General features: G+C 38.7%; 2 protein-coding genes across 6 annotated transcripts in view; one reads left to right on the top strand and one right to left on the bottom strand.

The window, feature by feature from the left end:
* The window catches only part of OCIAD1 (OCIA domain containing 1), a 236,243-nt gene that overhangs the window by 142,080 nt on the left and 68,096 nt on the right, over positions 1-26,067 (bottom strand). The window lies entirely within an intron of this gene.
* Positions 1-26,067, top strand: part of FRYL (FRY like transcription coactivator) — a 161,276-nt gene that overhangs the window by 103,901 nt on the left and 31,308 nt on the right. For all 5 annotated transcript variants that reach the window (XM_063135768.1, XM_063135766.1, XM_063135769.1 and 2 more), the window contains 19 exons: positions 70-224; positions 429-528; positions 1,367-1,535; positions 3,310-3,569; positions 5,546-5,686; positions 6,737-6,905; positions 8,171-8,255; positions 10,257-10,369; positions 11,054-11,204; positions 13,361-13,464; positions 13,904-14,089; positions 14,699-14,900; positions 15,600-15,721; positions 19,381-19,571; positions 20,108-20,202; positions 21,368-21,975; positions 22,270-22,367; positions 23,891-24,061; positions 24,674-24,814. In XM_063135768.1, coding sequence (XP_062991838.1) covers positions 70-224; positions 429-528; positions 1,367-1,535; positions 3,310-3,569; positions 5,546-5,686; positions 6,737-6,905; positions 8,171-8,255; positions 10,257-10,369; positions 11,054-11,204; positions 13,361-13,464; positions 13,904-14,089; positions 14,699-14,900; positions 15,600-15,721; positions 19,381-19,571; positions 20,108-20,202; positions 21,368-21,975; positions 22,270-22,367; positions 23,891-24,061; positions 24,674-24,814 — 3,261 coding nt within the window. The remainder of the gene's footprint in view (positions 1-69; positions 225-428; positions 529-1,366; positions 1,536-3,309; positions 3,570-5,545; positions 5,687-6,736; positions 6,906-8,170; positions 8,256-10,256; positions 10,370-11,053; positions 11,205-13,360; positions 13,465-13,903; positions 14,090-14,698; positions 14,901-15,599; positions 15,722-19,380; positions 19,572-20,107; positions 20,203-21,367; positions 21,976-22,269; positions 22,368-23,890; positions 24,062-24,673; positions 24,815-26,067) is intronic.

Below are 26,067 nucleotides of genomic sequence, written 5' to 3'. Positions count from 1 at the left end.
TCTGTGCACAATGTGTAACTTTAAAATGTTGGTGTAGCAGCTTTCAGCTTTATATTGTTCTTTATTTAGGTTCATCAGCTTGGCTGCGAGGCAGTTATGCTGCTGTTGGAGCTCAACCCTGACCAGAGTAACCTCATGTATTGGGCTGTAGATCGCTGTTATACAGGCTCTAAGCGGGTAGCAGCTGGATGTTTTAAAGCCATAGCCAGTGTATTCCAAAACAGGTACTAAAGAAAGTTACTTGGCAGACAATCAATTAAGTCTGCAATCCTATACACATTTACCTGGGAGTAAGACCCATTGAACGTGAGGCTTACTTCTGAATGGACATGTATAGGATTGCACTGTAAGTTTTTTTTTCTTTTTAAAATCATTTGCTTACTCACTCCTAAGCATCTCAAATTGTTTATGTTTTGTTTCCTTCACAGGGATTACCAGTGTGATACAGTTACTCTTCTCAATCTTATATTATTTAAAGCAGCTGACTCTTCTAGGGCTATCTATGAAGTTGCTATGCAGCTTTTACAGGTTTGTATGGAATGTGTTTATTTTGTTTTCTAAATTAAAGCCTAGGAATTTTGTTTGATTTTTTTTCAAAATGTGAAGATTATTTAGATAATTACGTATTAACATGCCACTAGTTCCATTTGGACAGATTCACTAAGTACGGGAACCAGGGCTTTCTGGTCCACTGTAGAGTGATTAAGATCACCTGTGTTGTCGAGCCCTTGATCTTGCAAATGACCCTGGGGAGAGCAGGATTGCTGGAAATGCATAAAGGGGCCTCTGTGGCCTTCTTCTTCTAGGGCATTTGTTCCTCCAGCCATTGGGCATGGGACTCTTGAGAAGAACTGGGGCACTAGAGTGCTTTCCTGGGAAGCAAAGAGATCCAAGATGGGTCGACCAAACTGGAGAATCAGTTTCTGGAATACCTGTGGGTTCACGGCCTATTCAGATTCCATGAGGTCTTCATGGCTCAGCCAGTCTGAAGTCAGGTTGGTTGTTCCACCACTATGGACAGGGAGTGAACCTCTGCCCAGGTCAACAGTGTGCTACCTGAGTCTAAGCAGATGGCCTCCAAATTGGTCTGAACAGGATAGGGCAGTTTTCCGAAGTGCTGCATCAAGGTCCAAGTTGAATCTGGGGGTTGGTGCACACTTGTAATTTTAAGGAATTGAGAGAAGGTTATAAGTCATACAATACTCTTTAGAAAATTTGCTTGCTTTCAAAAATTAGTAATGGTGCTTAATAAAGTGCTCTGCAATTGGTATTCTGTGAACTAACTTACAGGTTTATTGTTTAAAATAATATTCTAGCTGTTACATGTGAATACATGTCCAAGATCGTTTTGTCTTTATTATTCTAGATTCTAGAGCCGAAGATGTTTCGCTATGCTCATAAATTGGAGGTTCAGAGAACTGATGGGGTATTGAGCCAGCCTTCACCTTTGCCACATCTGTATTCTGTATCCTATTATCAACTTTCTGAAGAATTAGCAAGGACATACCCAGAACTAACGCTTGCAATATTTTCAGGTATATTAAAGCATTTGATTATGCCAAGGTATTTGTTTATAAGAAACATTAAACTATCTGAAGACACTTCCCCATGCTTTTAAGCTCTCTTGGACATTCCTTTCTGTTAATAGCACCTGGTATAAATTTCTGATAGCATATTGGATCCCTAATTGTGCATAATAGTAATGTAATAAGCTACTGGCCCAATTTTGCTAAACATGTCTGGGCACCCAGCCCTTTGATCCTCACTTCATGTGAGCCAGGAATTCAGACAGATGGGAGGGGTTCCCAGTGGCATCTTTTTCCCTGGGACCAAGACAGTTGATTGATGCCTTCCACTCTGTGAGAAAAGCACATAATTCTCGCTACCAGTTTAAGCAGCACAGAATAAACTTCTATTCTGAGAACAGGTTATATAAACAATAATGAGTAGAGAAACCTTACATTAATGAACATTTTCTCAGTTTGGTCAGCCTATTAAGATCTTCAGCAAAACCCCTGCTTCAGGTACTTCAGTTACCCTCCCTGGGTAACTACCATGGAGATGGTCTTCTCTGTGATGGCCTTGCTTTATGGATCTCTCTATGTCTCTTTCTGCCAGGCACCTATTTCATTAGCTTTTAGGTGCCAGATAAAAATAGTTCTCTTTGCCTAAACATTTGTATATTTATTTACATAGTTCGTCATTGAACTTACGTACTGCAATTTCTAATAAACTGCAAAGACATTTACAAATAAAAATACAAAACACAAGCACTAATAAAACAATACTGTTTAAGCCCTAAACAGTTCAATTGAGCAGTTGGAAAATAAATACAATAGACTGTTCAAACAAAACAGAAGACTCGAAAGATCTTCTTAAGTACATCAAAAAGACATAAAAGCCTGAGTGTCTTAAGTAGCTGGCAAAAGGGAACTACTGAAGATTCCTGATGCCACTCCAAGGCTTGGACTTCGGTAATAAGGGCTTCACTTCCGAGAAGGCCCATGCTCTGGGTGTTGTCCATGGGTGGGACCGCAGGCAGGGGGCCCTCCAAAAATCTCAAAGGCCAGGCTGGTATATACTGGGAGAGGCACTCCAATAAGTACTTGGGCCCTGAGCCATTTGGGGCCTTATAGGTCAACACCAATATTTTGAAATGACCTTACAGGTTAATGTCAATATTTTTTTAATAGAAATAGCTTGACTGTCCTATGTTGTTTTCTGCTAAGCTGTGTTTTGTGTGGTTACTGTGTTGGAAGTTCTTTACTTCTTATTCCGTTCTGTTTATGGTGCATGTTAAAAGATGAAATGTAAACTACCTTGAAGATTAAGGTGAGAAGGCTGGTTAAAATATTTTAAATATTTAAATTAAGTACAACCTCTTAATTTTACATCTCACTATAGTTGGTTGACTCTCTTCTTTTGAAAGCAAGCACTGTCTTCCAACACCTGCTTCCATATGGCTTGGTATGTCAGCTGACAATATATTGCTTGGGGGATTGTCACTTGTTTGGTTAATTTACTCAGTTTTACAAACGGTGATTTTTATTATGTGTTCATTTTTATAGAACTTTGCTATAATGCTCCTTTAGTAGTTTCCTTTTACCATTCTTACTGCTACTTATTTCCATGAACTTTCTGGGCAAATCACAAAACAAATTAGTCGTGTAGGCCAAATAAAAATATGCAGCTGTTCAGCGCAGTAGTTAATATTCTTCAACATAAACATTTGAAGCTAAGAGAACCAACAAAAAAATTTTTTTTTCTAATAACACTTAGATTTTCTTACCTTCTAATTTTTGAGCACAGAGGTAAGCCAGAGAATTCAAACAGCGCACCCCTCTGGAAGACAGGTGATGCTACACTATTTGCTGCCATGGATGAACAATATTGAATTAGTGGATTTGAAACCTTTACCCACAATTCGGCGGCAAGATGAAGATGACGAGGATCCCTTGAAAGATAGAGAGTTGATGGTGAACAGCAGGCGCTGGCTAAGAGGCGAAGGCTGGGGATCACCACAGGCCACTGCTTTGGTTTTAAACAACCTAATGTATATGACAGCAAAGGTAAACTAAGCCAAGTGTTTGGTCTTCAGTGGATATTCATTTTGATGTGGTACAGTTATGAGTAGGACTGCTCATACTAAATTCTACTGCCTGACTTTAATATCTGTGAAATTTTTCACTTTTGATTGCAAAAATGTTCTAAAAGTTATTTAGGAGTTGCAATAAGTTTTAGCCTTCCTTTTTAATCTTTAGAAACCTTATCACAATTTACATAGTAAGCCATCTCCCAATAGTTCCAGGAGAGGTGGCCCATCACTCTCTCAACTTCCCACCCCAGGGCCACTTGTGAACAGGGCTCCTTTAGAGCAGAGCAGAGAGAGAGAAAAAACTGAATGAAGAGAGCAGCATGAAAGGACCAGACAAGATAATATATTTAATCCTGTGACAAGCATGGAAGGCATCACCTGCAAGCAAAGTTCTTGAACCTTGTGGTATATGCAGCAATTCTAAGCATGCTTACTAGGGAGTCAATCCCATTGAACACATTGGGACAAGTCTGAGTAAAAATACATAGAATGGGGCTTAGTGTTTTTATTGTACGTCCAATTTACAGTGCAATCCTATGCATGTTTAGACATTCCCCATGTAGAATATTTTCCTGTCTGAACATGCATAAGATTGTGCCCTCATTTTTTTTAATGGAGAGATGCTTAACATTAAAATAATTTGTAAAGATATCTGTGATAAAAATTGTGAGTTTTCTTAATCAAATTGCAATCTTTTCTAAAGAAAGTATATCGGAGTTGGATATCATTTGGTGTCTTGAGTAGTATACATGTTGACTTCTTCTGAATGATCATATCTTGGTTTAATAAGCTACAGACAAGTCCTTTACTTGAATACCTTTCCTTCTGCCACCCTTTCATTCCTCCCTTTTCAGCATGCCACAATAATCCAGGAAGTCTTCAGTTAACTATAGTTACTCATTTCATCCGAACCAGAAAACTATGGTTACTCGGTTTGGAACAAGTCAGGCTCTTAAATGTACTTCAAATCGTGGTTTAACACCCTGCCTTGATCCAAATCTGGTAACCACAGTTTTCTTCATGGTGTCTGTGCATCACACATATGGGATATGTGTTTGTGTGGAGCCTTGATCTCTCTAGCTGAGGAATTCTTTTGCTGGGAATCCTCCTGCACTGTCCAAGTGTGTATGTCTGCTATTTCCGTAGTTCTCTTTCAACTGCCATTGTGGCAGCTTCTTAGAGAATCTCCTCTGTCGGTTCAATTCTTCCTGAGGAAAATTAGAATTTGCTGAGTTTTAAATTGATCTTTCTTCTTATTTTTCAATACTATCACATTTGTTTTAACTTTTATTTCTTTTGGTCACTTGAGAGTACATGTCCCTTTGGGCTTCCCACCCCCCATAAATCTGCCTGCTGTTGCAGTAAACCCCCTCCAAATTCGAAACACGTACTCGAAATGTAAGACACCTGACAATACTGCTCTGGACCAGTTAATTATTATTATTTGCAAATAGCCCTGACTACTCATTTGGAAGGGCTGTTTTATTGGCTGTTCTGCAGAAGGACACTGATCTCACCTCCAGTAAGTCAGTTTGCTACTCACCTATATGTGTAATGCACAAAGAAGAGACCACAAAAAAGAAGAAAGACAGGTTGCTTACTTGTAACAGCCTTCGAGTGGTCACCTGTGCATTCACACAAAGCACCCACAGGTGATCACTTGAAGAACTACAGTTACAGTTCTGTAACTTGTCTTTTCCCATTTTGTCTGAATTGGGAAACTATTATTAATTAGAGACTTCCAGGTTTAATCATGGTGGGCTGAGGAGTAACACTGAAACATTATGCTACTAAAGCTCTCTGTTGCTTGGCAGTCATGGAACATTTGGTGGGTTTAAGTTACTCAATAAAGGCTACAGCTCTGAAATACTTCATTGTAAATTATTTTCTTGTGTTATATATGCTGTTGTTGAATTTGATGGGAATCAATGTTTTACTGTTGTTTTCTAGTATGGTGATGAAGTAGCATGGTCAGAAATCGAGAATGTTTGGATTACTCTAGCGGACAGTTGGCCAAAGAATCTGAAAATAATTCTGCATTTTTTGATCAGCATTTGTGGAGTGAATAGTGAGCCCAGCCTTTTGCCTTATGTAAGTGACACTGAACCCCTCTGTTACTTTCCTATTTGATTAAGAATTACTTTCAGTCCAGTCCTATTATTAGCTGAAGTTTTCTGTGGTGCAGTGTGAGGTTATATGGAAGTTAATCTAGTTGAGACACTCAGGACCAAAACAGACATTGCTTAAAACTAGCAGTTGCATCTCCCCCCTTTTTTCTCTAGAGTAGGCATAGGGTGTGTGATTTGAATCAGGACCCTCGTGTGGGGATCAAGGCTCCTGTGCCTACTCTACAGGAATAATGAAAAAATATGTATGTGCTAAATATGGATTTAAAGTATTATCTGTTTTGGTCCTCTATATATGAGTAAACTGGTGGAAAGCATTATGAAAGATAAAATTATCAAGCATATAGAAGGAGAAGTCTTGCTGAAGAAGACGCATTGTAGCTTCTGCAGAGGTACATTCTTGTCTCACTAACCTTTTAGAGTTCTTTGAGAATGTCAACAAACATGTGGATATAGGTGATCTCATATACATTGTTTACGTGAATTTTCAAAAGACTTTTGACACAAAGTCCCTCCCCAAAGACTTCTGAGCACTTAGCAGCCATGAGATAAGAGGAGATGTGCTTGTATGAATCAGGTTAAAGAACAGGAAGCAGAGAATAGGAATAAATGGTTGATTCTTGCAATGGAGGGATGTAAGCAGTGCAGTTCCCCAGCAATCTGTATTGTGACCTTTGCTTTTTAATGAACTGGAGTTTAAAAACTGATTGTAGTAATTTTCACTTTAAAATAAAGAAGGAATCATTGTTTAATTAATTGTACACCTATGATTTTATTTAGGTTATTTGTCCTGTTCTTGCTTCTCTACCAAACCCATGCTCTAACTTCAAATATATTGAAACCAGATACAATAAAATGGCTTAAGAGCTGTGTGAGTGCTTTTGTTTTTTGTAATTTGACTACTAATAGAGGCTTTAATCATCCAAATTGAACTTTAAAACATATAAGCACAATCAATGTTATTTATCATGTTTAGTGATTTATTTATTTATTGTTTTTAATGTTTGAATGGCAGGTGAAGAAGGTAATTGTATACTTGGGTAGAGATAAAACCATGCAGCTTTTGGAAGAGCTGGTGAGTGAGCTGCAACTTACCGATCCAGTCAGTTCTGGAGTCACTCATATGGATAACCCACCTTATTACCGTATCACTTCCAGTTACAAAATCCCTTCCGTCACCTCAGGTGAGATAATTAATTGAATCTGTTACTGAATTTTAGTGGTTGTATTTGCTTTACTATTGGGTAAAATCCTAATGGGCTTTAATAAATTGAAACAAAACAAATTGTTTTGTTTTGAATTGTCTTAATTTTGTAAACCGCCCAGAGAGCTTCGGCTATTGAGCGGTATAGAAATGCAATAAATAAATAAATAAACAAACTTGTTTTAAAACTTCTTTTTAAAAATCTGAATTGTTAAAAACTTAGTATTAAAGATGGGGAGGAATATACTTGTCAGGGAATAATTAAACTGATGATAGCTAACACCCCATATTTTAAAGGAATGGGGAACAAAGAAGGCCAGCTCCAAATATTTGGAGGCTTTGAAAGGAGAATAATGAGATAAAGGCAGCAGCACTCTCCACCTTTCAATTTCAGGAACTCTGATCAGTGAAAGTATTTATTACATTCCATTTTGAAATATACAGCTGGCAAAGCATGCTAAGGGCTTGTGCGTGACTGGTTGATTATTATTACTATTTTTACTTTAAACAGGTGCACTCTAATGTCATATTATAAACTTGTATTTTTAAACTTTCTTCATTTTTGACGCTTTGCCACATGAAATGGAGGGGCTTCTCTAGAAACATAAATTGAAAACTCATTTGGATGAGTGGAGCTAATTGCATGGCTCCTTCCATCTTGACACTGTGATTTTCCTTCTGTATAGTGTATAAATTCCTTTCCATAGCTTTCTGTTTGCACTGTACTCCTTTCGTCGCCTGCTAAAGACCTTTTTATTCTCTCAGTATTTTAACACTTAATTTTAACTTAAATTTAATTTTTTCTGTTCTAATTCTGTATTTTAATCTTATATCAATTTCTGCTGCGTGGTTTTATTCTGGTTGTGCTTTTTATACTGTATTTTGTATTTGTGTTTTTAGACTGTTGGTTGTTTTATTATGGTTTTAATTTTTGTGAACCGCCCAGAGAGCTTCGGCTATATAATAAAATAAATAGTTGAATTCATATGTAGATCATAATAATAGGTCAAGATGCGTAAGTGACTTAGGGCTCAATCCTTTGTGTTTGTCACCCATTAGACAGAAGGGGGCTGGGGAGATTCCCCCCCCCCCCAAAAGGTGGTATGGGAATCTGCCATATTTTATGGACCCTGGGACGCCAACCCAAGAACCTTAGGATTGCTCTGTTGCAGGAATTCACATACATTCCATAAGCTTTTTATTTAAAGCAAGCTAAATTTCTGGTTTTTGTTTTTTGATTCTCAGGTACTACTTCCAGTAGCAATACAATGGTGGCACCCACAGATGGTAATCCTGACAATAAGCATATGAAAGATAGCATTGATGAAAAGTAAGTCATTCCTCTAAGAATAAGAATACAGTGATTTGAACTAAAAATTACTCGTTTTCATACAGGAAACTAGCACAGAACTGATAAATAAGAGTCAACCCTATTAAAAGTTGACCATAGTGTATAAGAATGCTGTCTTGGAATTAGATCATGATAATATGTATTATCTTACATTCTATTTTTGCTGCTTTAAGCTTTAGTCCATTTAATAATCAGTAAAGAAAATATATTGAAAAAAAGCATCATCAACAACATCATCATCATCATCATACCATATGCATGTGCATAATTTGGTCGTCTTTATTACTTTTTTGCAGTTATCATTTTTAATAATTGTATAAAATTTATAAATATTAGTTGCTTTTCAACCAAATCATCTCCCAGAATGACTGGCTCATGTTAGCAGTGTTCAGGTACATAAAAGGGTGCCACAAGGAAGATGGTCAAGAACTATTTTCATTTGCCACAGAAATTAGGACCCAAAATAATGGGTATAAGTTACAGCTATCTAGATTTTGATTACATGTAAGGGAAAATGTCCTGATGCTGAGATCTGTATAACAGTGGAACAGTCTACCTATGGAGTTTGTGGGTTCTCCATCTCTGGAAGTTTTTGAGAAGAGGCTGGACAGCCACCTCTCATGGATGGTTTATCTGGTTTTCCTGCACATTGCAGAGGATTGGACTAGATGATCATTGTGGTCCCTTCATGATTCTATGATTATGTTAATTAATACTGCCTACGTTACCACTCTTTAGAGCATTAGGTTGAATGGGCAGTGGTTACAAAAGTCAAGGAGGCATTAATTTTTTGGCTCCTCTGGAAGATCATAGAACCTTTTGAGCCCAAGAGCAATGTTTATAAGCACAGATGAACTTCTATTTCAACAGACAGGATTCTGATTTTGTAAGGGAATAGTACCATAGGGATACCTTTCGGAACTCCCCTTACAGCTTAGTTTTTTTCCTTGCAGTTCTAGTGGATCAAAAAATTCCCACATTTCTGAGACATTAAAGTATCTTTGAACTCTTAAGATTTCATGTAGTAATTTGCATACAGCCACGAGTCTTACATTTTACTTGAAGGCAATTTTACTTGGTTGGTAATGGTAATTCTTACTTGCTTGACTTTAGAGAGAATTGAGGTACTATATATGCGTGTAGCAGGTTTACATCAGAAAATGTAGACTCTAGTTTTTAGGGATGGCTGCAAAATTTGGTTCACATTTCAATGTGAGCTTACCAAATTTGTACTTTCTAAGCTTGAGCATGAAGCAGAACACAGTTGAATGTCAGTATCGGTTGTTTTGAAAAGTTTGCAATGCAGATTGCATAAAAAATGCATACATTACAAATTATGGACAAAGAATGCAAATATTTGGGGTAATCTGCACAAAAGCACTTTATTCAAAGGAAAAATCACTTGCAAAAATAGATACTCTTGCAAAAGTTTGCACAAAAATGCATACATGTGAAAACGTGCATATAACAAAATAATATATTTTTGAAAATACACATGAAAAAATGTATAGATTTTCATGCAGAGTAAAATCAACAACAATTTGCAATCTGATTCAAAAACAAAATGAAATGAAACAAACTCCGCATTGGAAAAATGAGGGCTTGAGTGAAATAGAGCTTGACAGATTTGTCCGTCCTTAATCATAATTATTCAATGAGTTTCTCTTCCAAAAAAATAAAAATAAAAAATTCTAGTGCTGCTAACAACTTGCACAAAACCAGTTTTGGGTATGAGAAGAACTGTTGCTGACTGTTGGAAGGAAAGAAAATGATAATAACTAAACATAACTGTATTATCAGTGTCAAAAGCTACCAGAGCTAAAATTGGGAATCCTTGGCACTGTGCCCCTTGTAGTAAGCCACCAGAAGTGAAGAAACCGAAAAAGGGGGGGGGGGCACTTACACTGAAAAAAGAGGGTCATGCAAAATATTAAGAAAAAGGTATACTTCTAGTGAACACCATTCTTTTCATCCCTTTAGCTATATACATCTAGATATCTACAGTGGATTGAACAGTAATCTGAACCGCCAACACCACAGGCTAGAGTCTCGCTATAGCAGCAGTTCTGGAGGATCATACGAAGAAGAGAAAAGTAATATGTTCTTTTATTCCCCTTAGTCATGCAAGTTTTATTAGTTAATTGCTTATATGAGCAATGTGAGCCTGAAGGATTTCGTGGCAAAAATCTTGGAGTTTTGCATTGTGGAGGAGCCTCTGACCTCTATCTGATGTGGGGATGGAAGCCAGCTGATTTCAGCTTAATTTGTCCCTTTTGTCCTCAAATCGCTTAGAGACGGAGAAACTTTCACTTCCATGTTGCTGGGCAAGCATTCCCATGCTATCTTTCATCTAGACACAGGAGTCTAGAACACAAAAAATCATGGCTCTTTCCAAACTTGAGTTAACATCTAGTCTAGGGGCCCTTTCATATGTTGTAGTCCACACTTACAGGCACCAATAACCACATCAACATTGTGTGTTCTATTTGGGGGCAGTAACATTTGTAAACCTCTCTCTCCTTATGCCAGCCCAGTTTTGCATGGAGATGCTTCCATGCCTGTCTGTAGCTTCTAGGAACATATAGAGCATATTTATAAGCAGTAAGGTCAGAATTTGTAGTAGTTAGGGGGCTATAATAAGTAATTTTTAGAATACAGAACAGTATTTAGAAGCATGTGGAATGCAAATGTTAGTGCATGCATACTTGAAAATAGTGTATTTTGTCTAACATAAATGCACTAAACTGAAATACCAATAAAATTAATACTTTTGACAGGTGATTCAATGCCGCTGTATTCAAACTGGCGATTGAAAGTGATGGAGCACAATGAAGGAGAGCCTCTACCTTTTCCACCTTCAGGGGGCTGTTGGTCGCCATTGGTGGATTATTTGCCTGAAACGTCCTCTCCAGGCATGGCTCTTCATAGGTAAGTAAAAGGAATAAATTAAAGCAACACAAGTTCCTTCCATGTTCTGTGTAAGTGGGAGACATTGTAGCCCAGCGCCTCTCCCTAACAAAGAGATGTGGAGATCAGCAGTTTGTGCATTAGACCTGAGGAATGGGCAGGATGTAGTATATGAAATTATGGGATGTGACACCTGCTACATCTCCCTGTCTTTTTGGAGATGCATCTCTATGATCCCATCCTCTATTCCCTTATTACTTCCTTAGGAAAAAAACTTTCCCAGTATGACTTTCAAGTATTTCCCCCCTCCCTGTTCGATTGAGAAAGTATTGCCTGATAGTTGTGCCTCCATGATCCAATGATAAAAACTGCTTATTCTTCTTCGTGACCTCTGTGCATATGGGCTCCACAGCTGTGTGGAGCTCCATTTCGGGAAACTTCTATAGCTGAGACATTTTTGTGGAAACCTTCCCCTACTGTCCTAATAGTCATGTCCTTGGCGGGTTCCCACCTGTCCCTCAGTTCTCTTTTGACCGCCATTGTGATAGACTCATTTGGGAACTTTAGGCCAGGGTGTTTCCTATGTTTGCCAGACAGGCTGAAGAAAAGGGGAAGACAGAAGCAAAGAAGTCTTCAATTAGTGCTGAACTTTGCTGGAGGCAGAGTAGATTCTCAGGGTATATTGTGGCTAACCACTGTGATGGCTAAGATGCTTTGGCCTGTTTGGCAGAGCTGTAATTGTGAGATGCAAACTGATCCAATATGCAGGACAAGGCCTTAGGTGCTCGATTTTATGTGTCTTCCATTGCTGCTGCTCCCCTCCCCTAGTTACCAGGACCTAGTTTTGTAGTCTCTGGCTATCAGCATCTTGCAGCTAGATATTGCTTGGAAAATGGAAGGAGATGGCCTTCCTGCCATTAGTTTTACTGCCTATGTGTGCAGTGCAGGAGAGTTGTTCATCTGTGCATGTGTGCGTCTGTGCACGTGCGCACACACTCCAGACCAGCTAGCGTGTAGGCATCTGCGCCAGACCTATTAGCCAGATAATCCCTGATTCTGACCAAGTTACAGTCTTGAGTTCTTTACTGGCCCTAGGCATCACTATATTTGTTCTTCTTTGTGTTGGGGCAGGGATCGGCAACTTGTTGCCCTCCTGAGGTTTTGGGCTACAACTTGCATCATCCCTAGTCATCCCTAGCCAGTATAGCCAATGATGTGGGGTGATGGGAGTTGTAGACCAAGCATCTGGTGGGCCACAAGTTGCATTACAGGATTTAAAAAAATGCTTAGTCTGGTATATTTCCTATGTAAAATGTTCTGAACTCTCTGAAGTGCTTTTTTGATGTTAGGGAGAAGAATAAGGGGAATATGAGGACAATTCCTGAGGCCGCTTCCCACTCTTAAACTAAGGCTCTCTCCTTAGACACTCATTGCCAGTGCAGTGAGGGGAGGGGAGGGGAGGTTGCCTCAGATGGCTAAAAGATCTTGGAAGAGGACGCCTTCACTTCCAATGTGCTTAACATCCTCAGAGCAGCCTGTATGAAGTACAAGGGGAAGTAAGGCCCCTGGCTCTAGCTCTTGTTGTTCCTAATAGTATGGTGGAAGAACAAAGTAAATTGGATCTGTCCCTTCATAAAGTTAAGGACCCCGTTGTTTAACCCTGAAATTAGCAGTGTTGCATGCGAGCAACTTCTGTTTTCAATTAATCCAGGACTGCCACTTTCCTGGATTATTTTGTGATGTCTGAACCTGGAACTCAGTTTAGGGGTTAAACAACCCAGAGTTAACCCAGCAATAGCCCATGGAATTGTCATTATGTGTGAACCAGGTCATTGTGTTTGAGGCTTCTTTTATAAGGGTTTTTTATGCTTTTCTGTGCTAGCATTGACCACCCTTTTTATGTATCTGTTGATTGGAACAATGAATTAGGATTTATTTCCTAAATGAATATGGTCACAGTAAAGTGTACTTTAAATATCTTTAAACATCACCTGTGTCATCATCACTAATATTTTTATCAATCAATCTTGAGAGAATCAGATTTTTTTTGTATGGTGGCGATTCTAAAATAAATAATAATTATGTAACTAGTATGCTCACAACAGTATCATATCTTTTAAAAAACAACTACTGGTGTATTTTGTTTTCTTAACCAATACTTATTGTTTTGTTTGTAGGTGTAACATAGCAGTGATTCTGTTGACTGACTTGATAATTGACCACAGTGTGAAAGTTGACTGGGGAAGCTACCTGCACCTCTTGCTTCATGCGGTTTTTATAGGTAACTACCTGTTTATTAAAATTGGGAGGCAGTGTAGTTATACTATTTTGTGGTCTTACCTTTTAAAGGTTTAGTGTCAGGAAGATAGCTTGACTGCATTAAAAGAAACCCAACTTTGAAAAACAGGTAATAAATTCCCAGCTCTGAAGTGATATAAAAAAAACTAGGATCACATGAAATAATATGTCAATAAAACTCAAAAATAACTTAATAAGGTATGAAGTCTGAAAATGCCTATGTAAAACCCTATGTACTCAATACGTTACAGTGTTGAACAGTGAATGAAGGAGCACACTTACCCCCTGCATTTTTGTTCAGATAGCAGACCTCTGCTCTGTCCATATACTAAATTTTGCATTCACTGACAATAATACTTTAGACTATATGGGATATATCCTCATGTCTGTACGATATCTAACATTATTTTTATTGCTTTTAGGACTTGACCACCACCATCCAGAAGTATATGAACACTGCAAATGCCTCCTTTTGCATTTATTGATCGTGATGGGCTCTAACAGTAATGTCCAGTCTGTAGCTTCAGTCCTTCTCAGGAACAGGGAGTTTAATGAACCCCGGGTGCTCACTGTCAAACAAACAGCACATTTGGATTACATCTTTACAGGTACTTTAGATATACTTCTAATTAATAAACTAAATATTTTCTAAAGCAAGCAAGCAATATTGTGTGTAATGGAATGTAAAATGTTAAACTGTCCATAACAGCATATGCTTTAACCATTTAAAATAAAAATCGTTTGACCATGTTAGTAAAGATTGTATCTCTTTGAATAAATGGATAAAGCTACATTTGCCAATACTTAATGAATGATTTAGTAACAAACCTGATCAATTCCATGTTGATTTTTAACACGAAGTATTGCAGAACTTAATGACAGTTTGTCACTTTGCAGAGAATATAGGAAGAGATGCAGTGTGCTACGTAATTGTTAAAATAGAACCCTTTGTTTTATTCAGCATGTTTTCTTGCATATTCATAGCTGTGATTTAGGCCACATGCGTGAAGAAATATCAATCTGAAGCAATTTTATGATGCTTGGGCACTTTGTTTCATTTTTCAGCAGGTGGCAGCACTTAACCATACAACTTGATCATTCAGAGTGGCTGATCTCATTCCTCTCATCTATTAATAAAATAGATCTGGATTCCTATGCCTTACAACTTCTTATAAGATTGTATTTTATGAGAAATAATTATGTTTTCCTGCAATTAGGTGTTAATGATTTTATACCGGATCACCAGCCCTCCCCAATGACAGACTCAGGGCTCAGTTCAAGTTCTACCTCTTCGAGCATCAGCTTAGGAAATACTAGTGCTGCCATTTCTCATATACATAGCACCATCCTCAATGAAGTTGACATTTCAGGAGAACAAGATGAAAAAATGAAATCACTTATGGAGTTTATTACTTCAAGGTAACTTTTACTATTTGAGTGCTCTTACTTGACTGTATGAAAATATGAGCATTTGCAAAATATGCTAGTCTGTCACTTCTTGCATGGAAATTGCACAGATATGAAATCCACCAGTTCCTGCGTTCAGTCATAGTCATGCAAAATTTAAAGGAAATGTAGCTGTACAAACTTCCAGTATAATTTTGTTGCTAAAGAAGATACCCACCCTCAATTCTTAGTGGGTATATCACTATCATCATCACCATTATTATTCTTTAAAGCTCTTGCATTGGATATTGTTCAATTAGTTGTCCATCTTGTGTCTCTTAGGACTTGAAAGCTAATGTTGCTAGAAAGTCGCTAAGTTATTAGAAAGCCACTTCGATAAGTAAAGCCCCCCATAATGTGCATTTTTGCAACTTTATTGTGATGTTTTTTCCTCTTTGAATTTCACATGCAGTCTAATAATTCTGTTGAGGTTTTCTTTTTTACGTTAAAAATGTTAATAAATGTTACTAGCATCAATAATACACCAGCTGCTGTTTAGGAGACTTAAATATCTTCAGTATAGGAACTGCTGTATTTTATTAGAGAAAACTTAACTGTAATTAAATTTCCTTTCTCTTGATGCATCAAAAAGGTAGGGAACTAAATTGAAAAGTTTGAGACCTTATTATGTCTGATAAATGAGTTTAAAGTTTGCTACTTTGCTACTCCTAGGAAACGAGGACCACTTTGGAACCATGAAGATGTTTCAGCAAAGAATCCAAGCATAAAGAGTGCTGAGCAATTAACTGTATTTCTAAAGCACGTTGTTTCCGTATTTAAACAGTCAAGTTCAGGTATGCTTTAAAAAGTTTAGAATATGGCGCAATTCCAATAAAGAAGAATTCCCAGGGGGCAAAATAAATATGCATGTTTCTTCATTGATTTTCCCAATTTCTTCTAGTTGCAAACCTATATTAAAAATTTCCCCAGGACCCAGGGTTGAAGATGGGAACTGTATATAGGGTTTATTTAATTGAAAAAAAAGATCAGATAAATGCCAAACAACGTAAGTTTATTATAAAACAGCAGAAACAATATTTAAAAATAAAGAAGTGAAACAGTAAAACTTCAGCAGCAATAATAAAACCACTATCACTGTTCATTAAAGGCTTTGGCAAATAAAGTAATGCTAATCTAGAGTCTAAACTAAAACATGGTATATGCCAGTGTTATTCTCTGTGCTTGAGGATTCCATCAGTATGGGACTTGAGCACCACCTTGTGGAGTAGGGCAAGTCGCTACAACAGAGCATTTGATAGACCTTGTTAAACCTGAAGCCTCAGTTTTGGTTTTGCCTTGCACCAAAGCGGTGTTATCTTTTTCTTTCTGCATTCTCCCTTGGCTCAGGCCTGTTTTCTCTTGGCTTATTGTCATCCTGCTTGTATGTGAACATTGTTTATGATCTAATTGTTGCCCCTCGCTTTCTACTTCATTTTTTAAAAAAGTTTGCTTTGACTCTCCATCCATGTTTCCCTGCCTTTTCCCCAGATCTTCTGTAGCTTCTCCCCTCAGTCCTCATATCCTCCCCCCTGCTGGCCCTCACTGACATGGAGCGCCATGGGGAAGGCCAAACTTAAGTCGGATGTTTCCTGCAAAGGCTTCTCTGGCCACAGCTCCTTGCAAATCCATATGGAGGGCCCTGCAAAGGAAAAGCCTGCACTTTTAGTCACCTCAGCAGTAGCCAGTGTTATGTCTGCTCCCTCAACCATGACTTCGTCTTCTATCCCCTCCTCCTCCCAGTTGCCTGAGAGCTGCTCTGAAGCCCATTTCACACCAGTACATTCACTTCTGAAGAGCTTAGGACTTGCTCTGGCATCCTGCAGTCTCTTTCAGTTTAGAACTTCAAGGCTCCTCTGTAATAGGACCCAGCAAAGGGCAGGGTGCAGTTCCTGACAGAAATCCAGCACTTTCAACCTCCTCAGCTTCTTGTTGTGCCTGCAGGCTCATTGGAGGGGAAGAGGATTTTTCTGCAGAGAAAGGCAGTGCCTTCTATAGGAGCCATGAGAGGCATTGTCCAGACGAGTTTGGTGGCTTTGAGTCTACTCAAGAGCAAGTAAATAATCTGCTATCCACCTCTGCTACAGCTGCTTTGCCTGTGCCTAATGTGTCCTCCAATTTGGGTACCTTGACAAGGTCCTGGCTCAGGGCTCCCTCCTGTCCTGTTGCAGCAACTGAAAAAATATTTACTCTAAACTGACTAGAGAATTCCCACCCACCCCACACCTGCTGCCTCTGATCCTATTTATGTAGTAGCCATTTCTCATTCTCCAGTGTCTTCCCAAATATGCCAGCTACCATCTTTTCAGCCTATGGAAAGACAGAAGCCCAATTCAGTCCCCATATGGGAATCTAGGTCTGAGGAAATATTTAAATGTTCTGTTCCTGCTAGCGGAAGATCTACATCCCCAGATGCATCTGTGTCTGATTTTATTGCCCTGGAGGATGATGAGTGGAGCGGGGATTCAGATCCAGAAGAGTCTGAATCCTGTAGTTTGTTTCAAGATTCCCACTACCTGCCTTTACTGTGCAAGTCTATGGCAGCCTTAGCTGTTAATCCAGCAGAAGAGGTTCCCACTCCTTCTACTTCCAAAGCAGCAGTGGTCTGCCCAGATCTTAAGCTTAAGTCCAGGGCAGTCATTTTGCCTACTCTTATTCCCAAAATCATCAAGTCAGAACTGGATGCTCCATTGCAACATAAAAAATCTGTTTCAATTGCCAACAAGCACTATGCTGGAGCAGTCTACCATGGATCTTATTATGCTTCCTCTTATTAATGGCTGCTCTTGTGCATCAGCCTCTGCATCCTACAGACTCAAGTACAGCAAGAAATTTTTTGAAAGGAATTTGGATTCTATCTTCACAGGGCTCGTGAGTCCTCTGCTCTCTCCATTCTGGCCTCCTCATTAGCCTCTGTCTTCCCAAGGGCTTCATTCTTGTGGCTGGAAGACAATTCCCCAGATGATGCAGCGAGACTGAGAAAACCCCTTTTGAAAATTTCTAGAAAGAAAGTTGCACCCAGGAAAGCTGGATTACCCCACTTTCTCTCCTTCTGCAGGATGGACTGTCATTGGGGCTGAAGCTTAATACCTTTTGTCGGCAGGCCTCTATCGTTTCTACTGTCCTCTCCAAAACTTCTGACAGGCCTATGGCCTCACATCCTTTCCTGAAACAGTTTCTTCATGGAGCTCACCTTAAATCTCCTGTTGTGCAACACAGATTTCCATCCCGGGATCTTCACAAGGTGCTATCTGCTCTCCAATGATCTGCATTTGACCCTCTAAAATCAGCTTCCTTAAGACACGTATCACTCAAAGCTGACTCTTTTTTTATTTAAGCCTCAATCCCTCCTCTCTAGGGCAGGTTTCCTCCTGTACCTTGAGTAGATGGATAAAAGCTTGCATTATGTTGGCCTACTGCTGTTTGAAGCTTACTTCCCATGAAGGTTACGGCCCACTCTACTAGAGTGGCGGCCACTTAAGCAGCGTTTTCTCTGAATGCCCCTCTTTTGAAAATTGCAGAACAGCTACTTGGTCCACTCCTAATACTTTACCAGCCATTATAAGGAGGACCTATATGCTTCTTCTAAGACATCATTTGGCAGGCGTGTGCTGCAACACGTCCTTCCTCAGCCATAGGCAGCCATGAGTTTTTGTTCTGAGTATTGCCCGCCCCTATACGGATCAGCTTTTGTACATCCCATACAGACATATGGGATGTACAAAAACACAGAGAATAGACCATTTGGTCTCTTACCTTAGTAAACGGTATTTCTCTGTGCTTGATTGGATTCCATCAGTACCACTCCCTACTTCTTGATTGGTTGGTTTTTACCAGGGCTGCTCTCTTCTCTCTTCTCTTATTCCCAGAAAAAAAAATCTTATGATTTTATTTTTTGCTTTAGGTTGTGTAAATAGATGTTGTATTGCCTCTAACACACACATGTTGTTTTACGCAGAGAGTTCATGTTCGTGTTTTTATTTTTTCTATCGCTGCTCTGAGTTTACTTTGGCTTGTCATAATAGAAACTGAGGCTTCAGGCTTAACGAAATCTATTAAACCACAAGGTGGTACTCAAGTCCCATACTGACTGAATCCAATCAAGCACAGAGAAATACCTTTTACTAAGGTAAGAGACCAAATGGTCTAATCTCTCTTTCTCTGGTATTTCAGAAGGGTGTACACCAGCAAGAAAAACTGGTTGCTCCCAAGCTAACCTCTGAGTGCAGAGAAGGGCCTCCAAAGATCTTAACCATTGGGCACATCCATACAGGAACAGGTTTGCACTAAAGAGAAAAATAATGACATGTCCAATATGCTTATAATAAATTCTCCTGAAACAAACGTGTATAGTGACACAGCTAGTTAATTTTAATGTATTAACCGTTTCAAACCCAAAATCTTTCTTGACCCCAGACCTCAGTCTATGCTCATGAATATTCACTTTACTTTTCAGTTGGGTTTCAGCTGGAGCACCATCTTAGTGAAGTTGCTCTGCAAACTGCACTTTCCTGCTCTTCTCGACATTATGCTGGGAGATCTTTTCAAATTTTCAGAGCATTGAAGCAACCTCTTTCTGCTGCCACACTTTCTGATATTCTGTCAAGGCTTGTAGAAACCGTTGGAGATGCAGGAGAAGAAGCTCAGGTATTTACGTTACATTTTCTGGAACAGTAATGCATCAACTTTTTCCTCTTGGGCACTCATTGCTTAAGTTTGTATATGTATTGTTTAGTGTGATAATGTATTGGAAGACTTGAGCACGCCTATACAGGTGCGGGTTTTCCCCTACACAAAGATTCTCTATATAGGGAAATGTCATGTGAAGCAGCCCTGAGCACATTGGCTAGGTTTCTTCCAGGGACAAACATGACACTATAAGGTAAAAAGTGTACTGTTCATCCTAAACAGATGGGAGCTGGACTGTGTATGTTCTAAGCTGATACACCTCTTAGCAACAAATCATTGTGGTGGTGGTTTAACCTATTACTTTTAAAGGAAAACAGAGGTCATCCAAACTTTGAGAAACTATGCCATCTCAGTCCCTTGGAAAGGAAGCAGTATAATTTGGTGGTAGAGTAGATACTTTGTGTGGATGGGAGCTCCAGCTTTGATTCTTTCCATCTAATTTTCTGCTCTAATTTTCTCTTGAAATTTTAAATCCCATTGTTTCCCCCCTACAGGGTTTTGTCATAGAACTACTTCTTACTTTGGAGTCAGCTGTTGATACACTGGCAGACACCATGAAGCATTATGATCTTCTCACTGCACTTTCCCAGTAAGAATTTATGTTAGTCAGTTTTATTTGATATGCTTCATGCAATATCTGGGCTATAAAAAGCAGAAATTCTTTTTAATGTTTGGAGAAGGAAATATATGGGCTCTGAAGTTGGTAATTGTCATGTAAACTTGGAAGTTCAAAAGTGAAAGGAACCTTTGACCAAAGCTTTTATGGTTTGTAAAACTGGGGGTTTTCTGCTGTGTACAGCTCCCTGTTACACATTCTCTCTTCCCTTCCACTGGCCAAAGTATTCCAAACTATACAAAAACACACTGGAGAAACTTTAATTGATGCACATAAACCACAATTGCATAATTCCTAAATCTGGGATTTACAGTGCAATCCTATACATGCCTACTCAGAAGTAAACCACGTTATTTTCAGTGGGGCATACTCAAAAGTAAATGTGCATACAATTGCAGCCCTTAGGCATTAAGAATATATCCAGTCACATTTGTAAAACAGAACGTGATTCTCCACCAGGCCTTTTCAGTGGTTGCCCACATCTTTTGAACCCCCTTCCCTAAGACCTTCATCAAACTCCCTTTTTGAGTTATTTATTATTATTATTATTTATTTATATAGCGCCATCAATGTACATGGTGCTGTACATTTTTATGGACCCTGAAGACTTTAAAAAATGCCATGCCTTTTCTTGATTTTTTTAATGCTGTTCCATTAAATGCCGTTTTATAGATTACATAATGAAGTGTTTTTAGTGTTTATTTTGTTAGCTGCCTTATGAGGATGTGTTCATAAAAGGCAGGATATAAATATTTTTAAAAAATCCTGCCACACACCCTAAAAAAAAATTCCAGAAGGTCAAGAGACCCTCCATAGCAGTGTGTGATATGGTACAGTGGGCTGGAATCTGGGTAAATAGGTATATGTAACTCCATTCCTAACCCCGTCTACATGTGGAAGTGCTTTCTGCTCGTGCATGGGAACCATTGGAGCCAACCATCTGAAAAGAAAGGTGTCTAGAATGACCCGGGTTTGAACAAAGTTTTCTTTTTTTCTTCTCCTGCATGGTGTTTAACATGTTGGGAGCAAACATTCAAATTGCATTGTACTATTCAAGTATCTGAACTTATGATAATTAACCCCCTTTAATGTCCTTTAGAATGTGACTTTTACTTGCCATATTCTCTTTTCATTTCAGTCCTTCATACTATGATCCAGTCATGGGAAACAAATATGCAGCTAACAGGAAAAGCACTGGTCAAATAAACCTAAGCACAAGTCCCATTAGCAGTGGCAACCTTTTAGGCTACTATAGTAATTTAAGAAGCAACTCTCTGAGACTGAGTTTAATAGGTGATCGGAAGAACGATCGGCGGAGAAGCAACACACTGGATATAATGGATGGAAGAATAAATCATGCCAACAGCTTAGCAAGGACTAGAAGCCTGTCCTCCCTGAAAGAGGGAGGAATGCACGATGTGCAGCCCACTACTGATCCTGTGAACCTGATGGCTACCATATTCTGGATTGCAGCATCTTTGCTAGAATCCGATTATGAATATGAATACCTCTTGGCCCTCAGGCTGCTCAACAGACTTCTGGTTCATTTGCCTCTGGATAAATCTGAAAGTCGGGAGAAGATTGAAAAGATGCAGAGTAAATTAAAATGGAGTAATTTTCCTGGCCTTCAGCAACTATTTCTGAAGGGTTTTACCTCCATTTCTACACAGGAAATGACAGTTCATTTACTTAGTAAACTCATCACTGTCTCCAAGCACACATTGGTGGATCCTTCCCAATTATCAGGTACACTTTTAAAATGAAATGTACATAGCCATGTGCTGAATTGTGAAATTAATGAATTGCAAATTTTATAATTGAGGAACTGTTACAACTGACTTGGAAAAGCAGTGAAGCACTGTTAGAAAAGAGGTCTTAGAATATATTAAGGCGTTGTGGTAATGTCATGATTCTCTAGATTTTGTGTAGCTTTTAAATAAGATAGCATTTCCATACCACACTTCTTGGAATAAGTGGTCAGAAAACACTGGGATATTGTTTTGTGTATGGATAAATTCTGCTTCATATCTTTCTGTGCAGGATTTCCTCTTAACATCTTGTGTTTATTGCCTCATCTAATCCAACATTTTGATAATCCAACTCAGTTCTGTAAAGAAACAGCTGACAGAATAGCAAAGGTATGTAAAAAGCTGAAATTGTTCAGAAATTGGCTTCTGTAGCAGGGAAGTAGTAGAAACAAGATTAAAGATCTGTTTTAGCTAACGTTACTCTTTCCATGTGTTGGGAGATTATTCTGGATCCTGAGGAATACGAATTTGATATATACTGTACCTCACTTACTTCAAGAACCTGAACAAGTTCAATCAAAATCTTTAGTTAGTAGTTGTTTTAATACTCATAGCCTTAATATTTGTAGTTTTCTCTAAACAGATATCTAGTTAAAAAGCAATTCTGTTTCTTCTTGAAACTGTATATCCCCTTTGTAGACTTGCTGGAGACTCAGGGAATTGTAGAATGGGAGGAGGACACTGACAGGTATCAGTTCAACACTTGAAAGCGAGAGGATTACATTGCTAAGGGGGAGAGATTGGGCCCCCCCTTTAATCTTTCCCTACAATTTTCAGTGCTTCTTAATTGCGTTGCTGGGTCCCTCCTTTCTTATTGTTATTTCTCCCCCAGTCTTTCACAACTGTGTGCAAATTAACCTATTGTCAGGTCTCCCAGTCCCTCAGGCAAGCACACGTTCTGACAAACTGACATGGGATACCCAAATCACTGAGACTTCTTTATTGCAGGATGCCCCATGGCAAAAGCTTCATGGTTACACAGTTCAGAAATTCATATAGTGGTTGGTCAGAGCTATAGGCTCCAAGAAATTCCAAAGCTGTCAAAAGCTAATCACTACAATAGAAACGTGGTTTCCCTGTTGCCATTTTCACAGTTCCATAAATGGTTTCCGGACCCGAACAAGGGAAGGGAAAGATTCTTGATATGATCTCTACTTCATTGGATATAAACCTAGAAGTAGCCTTTATGACTTAGGGCATGGCTAGACGAGGCGATAACCCTGGGATCACCCCAGGATCATCCGTTTGACGCACAGGGGATCCCGGGGGCAGGGAGGGATGATCCCTCCCTTGTCCCGGGATAGGCGGGACGGCTTTAATCCCAGCTTTTCCCATGATCCTGGGATCGTCCCGAGACCATGGGACATGTGGGTGACCGTCCCGGTTTGTCCTGGCGAGTAAACACGAGGAGCCGAGAACCAGGCACGGAGCTCTTCAGGAGCTCCATGCCCATCGGGGGAGGGGGATTTTTTCAAAAAAACCAAACAAAAACAAAAACCTGACCTTAGCGATGGAGTGCTCCTGCACTCATTTCCGATAACAAAAATATCCCAAAGTGGCGGGCGTGATGTTCTCTTCCTTCCAGGACATCATGCGCCATGTGTAGACTGAAGGGGAGGATCTCGCAATCATCTTATCATGAGATCCTCCCCCTCACCGCCCTGGTCTGGACATGCCCTTACTCTGTCAATAATATTAGTGTACAGCAGTAATCTTAATAGATTTGCATAGTAATGTCCTCAGTTTTATTAACCATAAGTTTATTATAAAGTTAGTGACTTTTTAAATAAAAAAATATATAATTCAACAGGAATTCAGATAATAAATATTTTGGTTTTTGTTGTGTCTCTTAGGTTTGTGCAGAGGAGAAGTCCTCAACTCTTGCAAATTTGGCTCATATGATGAGTTTATACAGCACACACAGTTATTCCAGAGACTGCTCTAACTGGATAAATGTAGTGTGTAGATATTTGCACGATTCCTTCTCAGAAACAACTTTTAATCTTGTAACATACCTTGCAGAGGTAATAAAATAGTATTTCATTCTATATAATTTTAAGAGTTGCTTTCCGTTATGGTATATTGGTTTCCACTTAAAGCGTAGCATTTTGCTCTCTTGTACTTAAATATTGTTAAATAGGATTGAAAGGGAATTTTCTTCAAGTACAAGAGACTAGTTTCTGCCTCCATCGTGAGATTCTGTGTACATGGTTCACAAAGTAGAGAATGACTGTTCCCTCATATACTTCCCTCTGCCTTTGCCTGGAAACCTACTTCACTTTTAACACCTACTTGTAAAATTGAGAATTGAACACGTACTTCTAAAGTAACGTATGAATCAAGGACACATGGATCTCTCCTATAGAAAGATAATCTTAAGCACACAGATTTTTCACTGTGGGTGAAGTCCATGAGTTCCCATCTCAAGTATCATGTTAGAAGCACTTTACAGATATTGGGTTAGGGAATACAGCTTTGTACAGTAGATTTCTGTTTCCAATATATATATATATATTCTACAATGGAATGTATCCTCAGCTTTCATACCTCATAATAAAGCCACTTCGCATTTAATACCAATTTCTGCTATTTCGAAGCCAAATAGATTAAATCTATTTTTATACATTTATTTTTAGCTGTTAGAGAAAGGGATATCCAGCATGCAGCAATCTTTACTGCAAATCATTTACAGCCTTTTGAGTCACATTGACCTATCTGCAGCACCAGTGAAACAGTTTAATCTGGAAATCATAAAGGTCATTGGTAAATATGTTCAGGTGAGTATTTTGAAGTGCCTAATCTAAAAAGGATGTGTAACTATATATTTTCATTGAGAGAAGTATAATGGTATTTTCAGTTTACCTAGACCAACAATGGTAAGCAGAATTTTCTAGTACCGGTATCTGTTTCATAAATAGTGGCGCATCCGGTTTTAGTAATCCATGTATTTTATTAATTGTATTTAGTTTCACAAAACATCTCATGTAGTGATATTTCATATGTACTTTAAACCATTTGATAATATTTTGGAGAGTACAGGTATATTTAAGACACATAGCTACAACATTGAACTTTATCTGTGCTGTTTTGTTTTTGCTGTAAGAGATAAACCATTGGCTATTACAGCACAGCTCAGGAAAAGGAATTCTGGATAAACAGAAATTCTGCATTCACCACCCCCAAAGCTTTGGTCATAAAAGAGACTTTGCAGTTAACAGCATGCTTGAATTATTTGCTGTATTCTGCCATTTCTCACATGGATATAACTATTGGAATTCTTGTGATGAAACCTGAGTGTATTGCTTTACAAAATGCACATATACAAATTGTGCCCCTGGTAACTCGTTCATTGTTTTACATTTAGGTGCATGGCTTTCAAGATACTTCATAGAAAGTATAATCCCTGGGAGATATTTAGGCTTTTTGCAGAAGGTTTTTCATAATGCCTGGAGCATACAATTATTTCAGACTACCAAGTACTGATTTTATTCTTTACCTTTGAACCACAATACAAAACAATGCCTTAATCCGAATTAAACATGAAAAATTGATAGTCTCCATCTCAGTACATTTTTGCAGTTGATAGATATGCACTTAAGTTATTGTACGCTTGTCAGGAGACATTAAGCAAAGCAGACGATCAATGCAGCCAATGTAGTCTCGTAGCCTGCCATCTGTTCTCTTGATCTCTAACCTTTCTTCTGAAAGCTTAGGTTTTTTTTTGGGGGGGGGGGTTTGGTTCATTGGCTATGTTTTTAATCAATACCATAGCTACATAAAAGGTTGGTAATCTGCATATTGGTGGGATTAAAGTGAAAGTTGATTAAATGGAACAAGAAATATCGGGGTACCATCTGTTCTTGGGAAGAGGAAATAAATGTATTTATATTTACGATTTAAAGAACACTGAAAAATGTTTTTGATATGATTGGTTAAGAGTGAGCTACCCAGTTCTGGATTTACACCTCTGAGAAAGAGAGAGAGTATGGATCTTAACTACGGGTTGAAGTTAAATTTATGATCTTTGTCT

This window comes from Elgaria multicarinata, chromosome 10, assembly GCF_023053635.1.
Source record: "Elgaria multicarinata webbii isolate HBS135686 ecotype San Diego chromosome 10, rElgMul1.1.pri, whole genome shotgun sequence".
NCBI classification, from domain to species: Eukaryota; Metazoa; Chordata; class Lepidosauria; order Squamata; family Anguidae; genus Elgaria; species Elgaria multicarinata.
This window is presented reverse-complemented; position numbering and strand designations above follow the sequence as displayed.